General features: G+C 40.5%; 1 protein-coding gene across 3 annotated transcripts in view; it reads left to right on the top strand.

Moving 5' to 3' along the window:
• FRMD3 (FERM domain containing 3) overlaps positions 1-13,297 on the top strand; it is a 299,838-nt gene that overhangs the window by 133,231 nt on the left and 153,310 nt on the right. For all 3 annotated transcript variants that reach the window (XM_027616659.2, XM_027616657.2, XM_027616658.2), the window contains exon 2: positions 12,185-12,289. In XM_027616659.2, the coding sequence (XP_027472460.2) occupies positions 12,185-12,289 (105 nt within the window). The remainder of the gene's footprint in view (positions 1-12,184; positions 12,290-13,297) is intronic.

A 13,297-nucleotide genomic window follows, 5' to 3' on the forward strand; every position in this document is an offset into this window, starting at 1 on the left:
AATTTCTTTCTAAAGAAATGCTCGGTTTTGGTTAAATCTATGGTGTCTACCATAACAAACTACATATTTATGCAGATATGCTTGAAGTTTTTTTTCGCAGAGATATAAGTAGAGCTTATAAAAAGGTTCAATTAAGCCACAATATATTTTTTAAGATTTTATTTTTTTATTATTTATTTTATTATTATGCTATGTTAATCACCATACATTACATCATTAGTTTTTGATGTAGTGTTCCATGATTCATTGTTTGCATATAACACCCAGTGCTCCATGCAGAACGTGCCCTCTTTAATACCCATCACCAGGCTAACCCATCCTCCCACCCCCCCTATTTTTTTAAGATTTTGAGAGAGAGAGCGGGAGGAGAAGCAGAGGGAAAGGGATAAGCAGACTCTGCACTGAGTGCAGAGCCCAATGTGGGGCTCCATTCCACACCCTAAGCTCATGACCTGAGCCAAAACCAAGAGTCGGACACTCAACTGACTGATCCACCCAGGCGCCCCAGGGCACAATATTTCTTAAATTAACTAATGCTTGTCCTTCACCTTAGAAGCAGAACTATTCAGTTCACCAGTTTCTCATTACTGTTCTGTTTATCTGCTTATGAAAATCAATGGATTGAGGACGTTAATTCACAAAAGAAATGCCACTTCTAGGGAGAAGACCTACTCTTGGTAGCAAACCAAGCATTCAGTTTGCTGTTCAGGGCCTTACATTTGTCTAGAAGCCCCTTTGAAGTTTCTAGGTATCCAGATGGGCATTGGATTCTTCCTTCCCTGTAGAAGAATCAGGAGAGACTGACAATTCTGTTCTTCCCCAAATGTGTATCTGTGCAGGCTGCCCCTTTCATGAGCAACTCATATGAACATAGGATGCTGAGCAACAGGGCCCTTTGAACAAGTCTCAAAGCCTTAATTACCAGAAAACAAGGCCTGGTAGTCCCACTTCTGTTTGTCATAGAGGATTCCTGGGGGGTATAGGGCCTGCCCCAGAATGAACTATTCCTGGTGTCTTGGGTCTGTGTTTCTGATTTTTTTTTTTTTTAAGATTTTCTTTATTCATGAGAGACGGGGGCGTGGAGGAGCAGAGGGAGAAGCAGACTCTCCTTGGAGCAGGGAGCCCAATGCCGGATTTGATCCCAGAATCCTGGGATGGAGTCATCCGCAGGCTGGTTTTAACATGGCTGCAGCAGTTCCAGGCCTCACACCTTTGTATAACAACATCCAGAGCGGAAGAGAAAGACTCTTTGGGAAGCTCTCTCAGGAGAGCCAACAAGAGCTATTCAAGAAACCCCAGTTGCTCCTCATGTCTCATTGGCCTAAACCGGGACATATGTCCTTTCATGAACCAATCAGACAAGAAGGGTGGGATTCCCCTTACACCAGCCAAGCTGGAGGTAGGGGTGAGTCATAGTTCCCTGAGCCTCACAGACTTTGCATGTACTTGTGTGCATGTATGTTATGTGTGTCTATGCATATGTGCCTACCTGAACAAAATCTGGGTTCTATTAGAAAAGACAAAGGGGTGTATGGATGCTGGGCAATTAACCAATGAAATCTATAATGTGGTTTATATTTTATAAAATTGCCTTTTTCCAGGCCTCGTGTTGTGTAGATAACCCAGTGCCCCTTTCTCTCAGTGTCTAAGTTCTAGTAACCGGGGCACTGGATGCTGCTCCCAAATTCTTATATTGTTTCTTCTGTGTCCACATAGAGAATGGGGGCAGATAGGCAAGTTGAGTTCCTACAATATCTTGGGCATAGGTGGTGGCCCTGAGTTTGACATTTTTTTTTTTTTTATCTGTAACACATGAGGAGAATATTAGTCACTTCAGTAGGTTGTTATACAATATCTTGGGCATAGGTGGTGGCCCTGAGTTTGACATTTTTTTTTTTTTATCTGTAACACATGGGGAGAATATTAGTCACTTCAGTAGGTTGTCAGGATTTTAAATACAACATTTGTAACCCAGTTCTTGGTGTATGGTAAGTGTTCAATGAGTATTAATTATCATGAGGTTTATACTTTCATTCCTGAAGGTAGCTATTTGAACTCTAAATCTTGATTTGCAGCAATACATTAAGTAGTTTTGAATTGATACTCTTTTCCTTTTCACTTAACCAGAATCTGAAAGGTAGTAAAATGTCTTGGCTTTGAGGTTTAGGAATTAGGGATTGAAATCTGCCATGCTATTTCACTGAAGAAAAGCCTTGGCTGATTTAGCCAGTTGAGTTCACTTGCTCCTCTTGAAGGACAAATATTTTGTTCTTACTTCAGTGGAACTAGGGAGTTGAAGTAAATGCATCATCAGCAATTAGTTGTAAGAGGAGTTAAGCAACAGAATTGAGTTCTTTGTCTCTTTGTTCACTTTTTCTTCCCCAGAGGCCAGTTCTGGGAGGTAAATACACCTTCTTTGTATCTAAAAGGATCTATAAAATTGGATACAAAGATTTAAGATTCCGATTATTCTTAATATTATCGGTAATGACCTCTTACTGTGGTATGTGCTTTGCAGAATACAAAATGCTTTCACATATTATAAACTAGAGTTTTAAGATCTGTAAGATTATAAATTATGTTTTGTACACTATTTCAAATCCCTGTCCCAGTGTCTTGCAAAATAGAAGTTTAACAACTATATGAATGAGTCTCAAATCTACCCCAAGAGATTATTCTGAAAGTTATCAGTCTTTCTTTTTTTTAATTTAATTTTATTATATTATGTTAATCACCATACATTACCTCATTAGTTATTTGATGTAGTGTTCCATGATTAATGTTTGCATATGACACCCAGTGCTCCATTCAATACGTGCCCTCTTTAATACCCATCACCAGGCTAACCCATCCCCCCACCCCCCTCCCCTCTAGAACCCTCAGTTTGTTTCTCAAGAGTCCATAGTCTCTCATGGTTTGTCTCCCCCTCCGATTTCCCCCTTCATTTTTCCCTTCCTACTATCTTTTTTTTTTAAACATGTAATATATTATTTGTTTCAGAGGTACAGGTCTGTGATTCATCAGTCTTACACACTTCACAGCACTCACCATAGCACATACCCTCTGCGATATCTATCACCCAGCCACCCCATCCCTCCCACCTTCCACCACTCCAGCAGCCCTCAGTTTGTTTTCTGAGATTAAGAATTCCTCATATCAGTGAGGTCATGTGATACATGTCTTTCTTTGGTTGACTTATTTTGCTTAGCATAATACCATCTAGTTCCATCCACATCATTACAAATGGCAAGATTTTTTTTTTGATGGCTGCATAATATTCCATTGTATATGTATACCACATCTTTATCCATTCATCTGTTGATGCACATCTTGGCTCTTTCCATAGTTTGGCTATTGTGGACATTGCTGCTGTACACATCGGGTGCACATACCCTTTCAGATCCCTACATTTGTATCTTTGGGGTAAATACCCAGTAGTGCAATTGCTGGGTCATATGGTAGCTGTATTTTCAACTTTCTGAGGACCCTCCATACTGTTTTACAGAGTGGCTGCACCAGTTTGCATTCCCACCAACAGTGTAGGAGGGTTCTCCTTTCTCTGCATCCTCACCAACATCTGTCGTTTCCTGACTTGTTAATTTTAGCCATTCTTACTGGTGTGAGGTGGTATCTCGTTGATTTGGATTTCCCTGATGCTGAGCGATGTTGAGCACTTTTTTATGTGTCTGTTGGCCATTTGGATGTCTTCTTTGTAGAAATGTCTGTTCGTGTCTTCTGCCCATTTCTTGATTGGATTATTTGTTCTTTGGGTGTTGAGTTTGGTAAGTTCTTTATAGATTTGGCTACTAGTCCTTTATCTGATATGTCATTTGCAAATACCTTCTCCCATTCTGTCGGTTGTCTTTTGGTTTTGTGGACTGTTTCCTTTGCTGTGCAAAAAGCTTTTTATCTTGATGAAGTCCCAACAGTTCATTTTTGCCCTTGCTTCCCTTGCCTTTGGCGATGTTTCTAGGAAGAAGTTGCTGCGGCTGAGGTCGAAGAGGTTGCTGCCTGTGTTCTCCTTTAGGATTTGGATGGACTCCTGTCTCACGTTTAGGTCTTTCAACCATTTGGAGTCTATTTTTGTGTGTGGTGTAAGGAAATGGTCCAGTTTCATTCTTCTGCATGTGGCTGTCCAATTTTCCCAGCACCATTTGTTGAAGAGACTGTCTTTTTTCCATTGGACATTCTTTCCTGCTTTGTCAAAGATGAGTTGCCCATAGAGTTGAGGGTCCATTTCTGGGCTCTCTATTCTGTTCCATTGATCTAGGTGTCTGTTTTTGTGCCAGTACCATACTGTCTTGATGATGACAGCTTTGTAATAGAGCTGGAAGTCCGGAATTGTGATGCCGCCAGCTTTGCTTTTCTTTTTCACCATTCCTCTGCCTATTCGGGGTCTTTTCTGGTTCCATACAAATTTTAGGAGTATTTGTTCCATTTCTTTGAAAAAAGTGGGTGGTATTTTGATAAGGATTGCATTAAATGTGTAGATTGCTCTAGGTAGCATTGACATCTTCACAATACTCTTCCAATCCATGAGCATGGAACATTTTTCCATTTCTTTGTGTCTTCCTCAATTTCTTTCATGAGTATTTTATAGTTTTCTGAGTACAGATTCTTTGCCTCTTTGGTTAGATTTATTCCTAGGTATCTTATGGTTTTGGGTGCAGTTGTTAATGGGATTGACTCCTTAATTTCTTCTGTCTTGTTTGTGGTGTAGAGGAATGCAACTGATCTCTGTGCATTGATTTTATATCCTGCCACTTTACTGAATTCCTGTATGAGTTCTAGCAGTTTTGGGGTGGAGTCTTTTGGGTTTTCCACATAAATATCATATCATCTGCAAAGAGTGAGAGTTTGGCTTCTTTGCTGATTCAGATGCCTTTGATTTCTTTTTGTTGTCTGGTTGCTGTGGCTAGGACTTCTAGTACTATGTTGAACAGCAGTGGTGATAGTGGACATCCTTGCTGTGTTCCTGACCTTAGGGGGAAAGCTTTCAGTTTTTCCCCCACTGAGAATTATATTTGCTGTGAGTTTTTCATAGATGGCTTTTATGATATTGAAGTATGTACCCTCTATCCCTACACTCTGAGGAGTTTTAATCAAGAAAGGATGCTTTACTTTGTCAAATGCTTTTTCTGCATCTCTTGAGAGGATCATATTGTTCTTGTTCTTTCTTTTATTAATGTATTGTATCACATGGATTGATTTGCGGATATTGAACCAACCTTGCAGCCCAGGGATAAATCCCACTTGGTCATGGTGAATAATCCTTTTAATGTACTATTGGATCCTTTGGCTAGTATTTTGGTGAGAATTTTTGCATCCATGTTCATCAGGGATATTGGTTTGTAATTCTCCTTTTTGATGGGATCTCTTTGTCTGATTTTGGGATCAAGGTAATGGTGGCCTCATAAAATGAGTTTGGAAGTTTTCCTTCCATTTCTATTTTTTTTGGAACAGTTTCAGAAGAATATGTATTAATTCTTTAAATGTTTGGTAGAATTCCCCTGGGAAGCCATCTAGCCCTGGGCTCTTGTTTGTTGGGAGATTTTGATTACTGCTTCAATTTCCTTGCTGATTATGGGTCTGTTCAGGTTTTATATTTCTTCCTGGTTCAGGTTTGGTAGTTGATACATCTCTAGGAATGCATCCATTTCTTCCAGATTATCTAATTTGCTGGCATATAGTTGCTCATAGTGAGTTCTTATAATTGTTTGTATTTCTTTGGTGTTGGTTGTGATCTCTCCTCTTTCATGATTTTGTTGATTTGGGTCATTTCTCTTTTCTTTTTGATAAGTCTGGCCAGGGGTTTATCAATCTTATTAATTCTTTCAAAGAACAAGCTCCTAGTTTCATTGATCTGTTCTACTGTTCTTTTGGTTTCTATTTCATTGATTTCTGCTCTGATCTTTATTATTTCTCTTCTCCTGCTGGGTTTAGGCTTCATTTTCTGTTTTTTCTCTAGGTCCTTTAGGTGTAGGGTTAGGTTGTGTATTTGAGACCTTTCTTGTTTCTTGAGAAAGGCTTGTATTGCTATATACTTTCCTCTCAGGACCGCCTTTGCTGCATCCCAAAGATTTTGAACCGTTGTGTTTTCATTTTCATTGGTTTCCATGAATTTTTTTAATTCTTTTTTGATTTCTTGGTTGACCCATTCATTCTTTAGTAGGATGCTCTTTAGCCTCCATGTATTTGAGTTCTGTCTGACTTTCCTCTTGTAACTTGTAAATTGTAACTGAGTTCTAGTTCTAGTTTCAAAGCATTGTGGTTCGAAAATATGGAGGAAATGATTCCAGTCTTTTGGTACTGGTTGAGACCTGATTTGTGACCTAGGATGTGATCTATTCTGGAGAGTGTTCCATGGGCACTAGAGAAGAATGTGTATTTCGTTGCTTTGGGATAGAATGTTCTGAATATATCTATGAAGTCCATTTGGTCCAGTGTGTCTTTTAAAGTCTTTATTTCCTTGTTGATCTTTGCTTAGATGATCTGTCCATTTCAGTGAGGGGTATGTTAAAGTCCCCCACTATTATTGTATTGTTGTCAATGTGTTTCTTTGCTTTTGTTATTAATTGCCTTATATAATTGGCTGCTCCCATGTTAGGGGCATAGATATTTACAATTGTTAGATCTTCTTGGTGGATTGACCCTTTAAGTAGGATATAGTGTCCTTCCTCATCTCTTATCACAGTCTTTGTTTTAAAATCTAATTTGTCTGATATAAGGATTGCCACCCCAGCTTTCTTTTGGTGTCCATTAGCATGGTAAGTGGTTTTCCACCCCTTCACTTTCAATGTGGGGGTGTCTTTGGGTCTAAAATGAGTCTCTTGCAGACAGCATATAGATGGCTCATGTTTTTTAATCCAATCTGATAGCCTGTGTATTTTGATTGGGGCATTGAGCCCATTTACATTCAGGGTAACTATTGAAAGATACGAATTTAGTGCCATGGTATTGCCTGTAAGGTGACTGTTACTGTATATTGTCTCTGTTCCTTTCTGGTCTATGTTACTTTTAGGGTCTCTCTTTGCTTAGAGGACCCCTTTCGATATTTCTTGTAGGGCTGGTTTGGTATTTGCAAATTCCTTTAGTTTTTGTTTCTCCTGGAAGCCTTTTATCTCTCCTTTTATTTAGTGACAGCCTAGCTGGATATAGTATTCTTGGCTGCATATTTTTCTCCTTTAGTGCTCTGAAGATATCATGCCTGTCCTTTCTGGCCTGCCAGGTCTCTGTGGATAGGTCTGCTGCCAACCTGATATTTTCACCATTGTAGTTTGCAAACCTATTGTCCTGAGCTGCTTTCAGGATTTTCTCTTTGTCTCTGAGACTCCTAAGTTTTACTATTAGATGTCGGGGTGTTGACCTATTTTTATTGATTTTTGAGGGGTGTTCTCTGTGCCTCCTGGATTTTGATGCCTGTTTCCATCCCCAAATTAGGGAAGCTCTCTGCTATAATTTGCCCCAATATACCTTCTGCCCCTCTCTCTTCTTCTGGGATCCTAATTATTCTAATATTGTTTCATCGTATGTTATCATTTATCTCTCGAAGTCTGCCCTCATGATCCAGTAGTTATTTATCTCTTTTTCTCACCTTCCTTATTCTCCATCATTTGGTCTTCTCTATCACTAATTCTCTCTTCTGCCTCATTTATCCCAGCAGAGCCTCCATTTTTTATTACGCTTCATTAGTAGCCTTTTTTATTTCGATTTTAGTTCTTTTATTTCTCCAGAAAGGGTTTCTCTAGTATATTCCATGCTTTTTTCAAGCCCAGCTAGTATCTTTATAATCGTCATTCTGAACTCTAGTTCCGACATCTTACTAATGTCCGTATTGATTAGGTCCCTGGCAGTCAGTACTGCCTCTTGTTCTTTTTTTTTTTTGAGGTGAGTTTTTCTGTCTTGTCATTTTGTCCAGAGGAGAACAGATGAATGAGAGAACAAAATGCTAACAGGGTAACAACAACCCCAGAAAAATATGTACCAAACATATCAGAAGAGACGTTCCAGAAAGTGGTCGCTTTTCTGTTCAGAGAGTTGCTGCTACTCTTTTCTTCGATCTCCTGTTGAGTTTGTAGGTGTTCAGAATGGTTTGATACCTATCTAGCTGCATTCCTGCGACCAGATGAAATTTAGGTGTCCTACTCTTCGGCCATCTTGCTCCTCCTCCCCATTATTTTTTTTACTAGAATAAATTTAGTGTCAGATTTCATGACTTGCTTAATGTCAGCCAAGTGGTAAGTGGTGGAAACAGAACTCTAACATATTTGCCTATTCTTTCTTTCCAGTACATACTTTAGGGTGGGGAGGAGAGGTAGGTTTTTTGAAAAGTAAGCTAGTTTGTGATTACAAAAATTAGGTTCTTTTCCAACCTATGGGAGAGGGCCCTGAGAGAATGTGGGATTATTGTAAGAAATTCAGGTATACACACACACACACACACACACACCCCAATAATTAGCAGAAAATGGGCAGAGAAGGTGGCAAGAGGACTCAGTCCCCTTTACATAGTTAAGGCTCCTAGAGTAAAGAAATCCCCAAAGCACCCAGAACCTGGTGGTGGTTTATATCTGACCATCTCAAACTCTTGATGGTGAGACACCAGTACTAGATTTTGTTCCCTCAATCTGTTTTGGACTAACATGTGTTTAAAAAAAACAAAACAAATCTCCCTTCCCAAAACTCACCCAATGAAAATAGAATACTCTTAATTTCCACACTTGTTTCATGGAAGACTGGTAACAAAGAGTTGACATTCCCTCACAGTCTATAGACCATATTTTGACTAGCGTTGGTTTAGATTTTTAACATATTAAAAAAAATTACAGTTGAAAAAATTGTATTCATGCTATTTTAGTACAGTATTTGTAAATCAATCCACAGTGTGTTCTAGGTGGTGAGGACCAGTAGTATTGGGACATATGTTTAAACGTGTGGCGAACACATTCTTTGTTCATTGCTGTCAGTGCATTTCTGAGACCTACTGCATAACCTCATTTAGAGACAGCAACCAAAGTCTATACTTAAGGCACTTTCTTGAGGCACAGATCACACACTTATGTCCTAATGTTTTTCTTATGTGCTACTTTTGTGATAAAACATGACTTAGGCAATAGCTCTAAAGAATTTATATTCACTGTTTGAATCACCCTCCCCCATTCAGTCAGTATTGAAAGGACAACTGTTGTCTTGTGGGAAAATAAAAAATTTGACATTAAGAATTGAAGTCCTTATACTTGAAATCTTCGATAACTACATCTCCACATAGACATTGAAGGATTTGGGTGAAAGTTGGCTAATTCCACTATGTCTGTGGAATCTCCATCTCCCCGGGGACTTTAGTGTCCTCCAAAGGCTCACCGTCTGTTCCCAGACCCCAGATTTTCCATGAGAAAAAGCAAGGCCTCGTTTATTCACTCCATAACTTCCAGTGTGCCAGGCAGGGTGGTGAACAGTGGCTTCTACTCTCAGGAAGCTCAGGAGGAAGCAAGTGGAGGATTTGAGTCAGTTCAACAGAGTTCCAGGAGTGGGAGTTGGGAGCAGAACTAGTGTTCACCCCAAGGCCCTCCCCTGCCATGAGGTGTGTGGAACTGGCAGCTGGACCCCCTCATGTACCTGACCCTGAATGAGCTCTTCTGACCCTTGGGCCTGGGCCCAGGTGGTCTTTTATTTAACATAAGAACTGGGCTTTGTGCACAGAAGTGATAATAGGAAGTTAAATGCCTTAAGAACTTGGTCCAGATTTCCAGGCAGAGCAGAACGTGAGGCTGTAAGCTGGCTTTCTTGGCATGAAGCAGCGACACAGAGCATCTCAAGATGACGAGGCTGGCTGGCAGCCCCTAGGCACAGGGACCATTTTTGTTCCTGAGATTGGAAAACACTTTAATTTTTGTGAGTTGAGGCATAGACAATTCTCCATTGTGAAAATGGGCTTTTTTCCCCCGCCTGTTGACGTCTGCAACCAGGTACAATGTTTGCACTTCTCACACATGGGGGAAATTCCCCTAGACCCATGCTTCTCAAAATGAATGAACATGTGAATAACCAGGGGATCTTGCTGAAATGCAAATTAGGTTCAGTTGGTCTGGAGCTGTGCCCAAGATTCTGTGTTTGCAACAAGCTCCCTCCTGGGTGATGCTGAGGCCACTGTTCTGCGATATTGCTGGTTTGTGGGCAGAGCTTTTAGGAACAGGGGCCTGGAAAGCATGGGAACTGACCCCACCTGCTTTTGTGGAAGATACCGATTTCTGTTTCATCCCCACTTGTGTATTCCACTCAACACAGTGTCTATAGTGGCGTTTTCTTTTCTCAAGGGTCTTATGTAATATGAGAGAGTTGTATGTATTGGTTGATGTGTTTAATCATTTAAAAAAAAATCTTTGTTGTGCTTTTAAGTACATCTTCAGGGCAAAATGCTAGCTGTCAGGCACAATCAAGTTCTGCTCAGTCCCGCATCATTACAAAGTATTGCTTTGACCCACATATCTTGTGTGTCTCGCATATGGGGGGGGGCAGTCCAACATAGTAAATCCTAATGCAGAGAGCTTGGCAATCCAATCACAGAATGACAGACTCTCATGTTATGTTCAGTGATTTGATTCTTCAGCAACTTCTTAACTATGGATGCATTAGAGAGTAAATCTGTAAAAGGAACTAAATCCATTGATTATATTGTGGGCATCAGATATAGTTCGTCATTTGAGCTTCCAGGGTTAAAAGCAATTAGAGAAATCTGAAAACAAATTCCATTTTGATGCTTTGTCCCTTTTGAGCTACATGAGATGGTTTCAGTAAAGGAAGTAAAGGCTCAAAGTTTATTCAAAATTAAACTCAATGTGATTTCAGGAGAATCGGGGCTTCATATCACAATATGTGCTTATATGCCCCCATCCTTTATTCAGTGCAGTACATCCCAGGCCAGTGAGTGGCTTTTTCATCAGCTTTCTGAGCTGATGTTAGTAGTTTCTAATGAAAAGATAATCATGTAACATAGATCAAACTCATCTTCCAAAATTATTTTTAGTGGATTGGAGGAGTGGCTCACTTAGTGTCTCTAATTTCTTCATTTATTTTTATAGGTCACATTCCCCCCCTAAAATATTCCATGGGTCTGTCAGCAACTTTGATTGAAGCAGAAATTAATCTTATCAAATATCTTGATGAAGGCTTGGAAGAGTCCTTGCTTCAACAGGGTTTTGACGAACGGTATTCGTCTTAATCAGATTTGGCTGACAAATCTCTCACAGAATTTTAGAAGGAAAAATAATCTAACTGACTCATTTTACCCATGTGAAATAGCTGGGGAGTTTGCCTAAGGTCACCTGGGCCTATCCCAGCCTGTCCTCCCTCCACCCCCACCATCTCCACGTCCCTTAAGGATGTGATGCACTGGCTTTGAGGCCCAAAGCAGCAGGTTTTCCACCTTTCCCAGTGGGAGGCAGGGTGTTCCGTCTAACACCATTCACTGTAGTCCCATAGCATCCAGATTCGGCCTTCTAGCAGAGTTGCAGTGCACTCACTAGTCTCTGGGGAGATAAAATAGTGTGGTAGGAGCCCTGATTCTATAGCCAGGTGGCCTGGGTCAAATGCTACCTTGCTCTATACAGCTTGTGTGACTTTGGGCAGGCCACCGAGGCTCGGTGCTTCTGTTTCTTTAGATGTAAATTGGGGACCTTCCTCATAGGATCGTTATGAAGACTGAATGAGTGAATACCTGCTGAGCAATTACGGCAAACATTCAGGTGCACTGTATGTGGAATTATATGTGGGTTTGTGAATGGTGGTTCTCCACTAGGTATTGAGTTGTTAAATCAGTGTTCTGAATCATAAATAGCTTTAGAAAAGTTAAATGGCCCATAACAGAATAAAATAGAACATATTAGAGTACGCTGCATCTATGCAGGGTGTTGTTTGGTATCTCTTTGGCTTTCTTTTTAGTGTTCCTTTGGCTGTGTGTGTGTGTGTGTGTGTGTGTGTGTGTGTGTGTGTGTGTGTAATGGTTCACAGGGTAAAAATGTATTTCTCACTGTGGGTTGTAGTTAAGAGTTTAGAAGTCCCTGCTCCAGGGACTGGAGTGAGCTAATCCATTTCTCTAAATGCAGACCTGTGGGGTGAATGTGGCACATTTTAGACATGAATGTACAAGATGAGCTCTGGCTGAAACTTAAATGTGCTTCTTTTGCAGAGGGAGACCAAAGGGCAGTTTCTTATTGACCACATCTGCAACTACTACAGCTTGCTGGAGAAGGACTATTTTGGCATTCGTTATGTGGACCCAGAGAAGCAGCGGGTAAGAGCCAACCTCTGTCTGGATCCATTTGGGGGAGTGACTCACACTGTGGGTGACCAGAGAGGTTCCTGTCAGAGCAATCATGATGTATTCTTGTTCTCATGGTCATTGACCACTTGAAATTGACTGGCGCAGGGTGTGTGTGTGTGTGTGTGTGTGTGTGTTTGTGTGTGTTTGTGTGTTTGTAAGAGTTTGGCACTGTTCCCACTGGACTGGGTAGGGCAGGAGAAGGGAAAACTTACCTTAGACCTTTCCAGAAAGCTGCTCCCACCCAGTTCCTGTGTCTTTGAGAAGCTTTGACAAACAGTGGGTTCAAACAGTGACTACATAAAATCTCACTTTGGAGAAAATCCACCTCTCACTCTAAAAAACTATTGGTAGAAAGGGGAACAGGAGAGACTGCTTAATACGTACAAAATTTTCTTCTCGGGTCATGAAAATGTTTGGAACTTGATATAGGTGGTGCTTATATGACATTGTGAATGTCTTAAATACCAGTTGTACACTTTGAAATGGTTAGTTTTATGTTATGTGAATTTCATTTCAATTAAAAAAAAGCTCTTGGCAGATGAAAGGTTAAGATAGTTTGAAAGCTGCTCTTTGAACACTGGTAAATTTGACAACCCTCATTATATCCTTGTTCCTGGATATACCTGCCCTTGTTGGTATCTGTTGATTTTTGTAAGAGTGAGCAGAGGAGTCTTGCCTTTTGAGTTGGGTTCTGTACCAGCATACACACATATATATATATGTATATATATACATATATATATATATTCATGACATATTTGGATTCAGTGATATATGTCCCTCACATCCTGAAGGTCCCAGGAATCTCCATCCCAGCTCCCACCACCTGGGGTTTCCCATTCCTGTAACCCTGCTGTGGGTCCCAACTATGGATTAGGATGCCCTGTACCTGCTCTGATCTCTGCTTCTTAGCCTTCGCCACAGCCAAGCAGGGCAGTGTGTGTGAAAGGGTCAGCTGTGGGTGCTCTGGGACTGGGG

This window comes from Zalophus californianus, chromosome 13 (assembly GCF_009762305.2).
Source record: "Zalophus californianus isolate mZalCal1 chromosome 13, mZalCal1.pri.v2, whole genome shotgun sequence".
NCBI lineage: Eukaryota > Metazoa > Chordata > Mammalia > Carnivora > Otariidae > Zalophus > Zalophus californianus.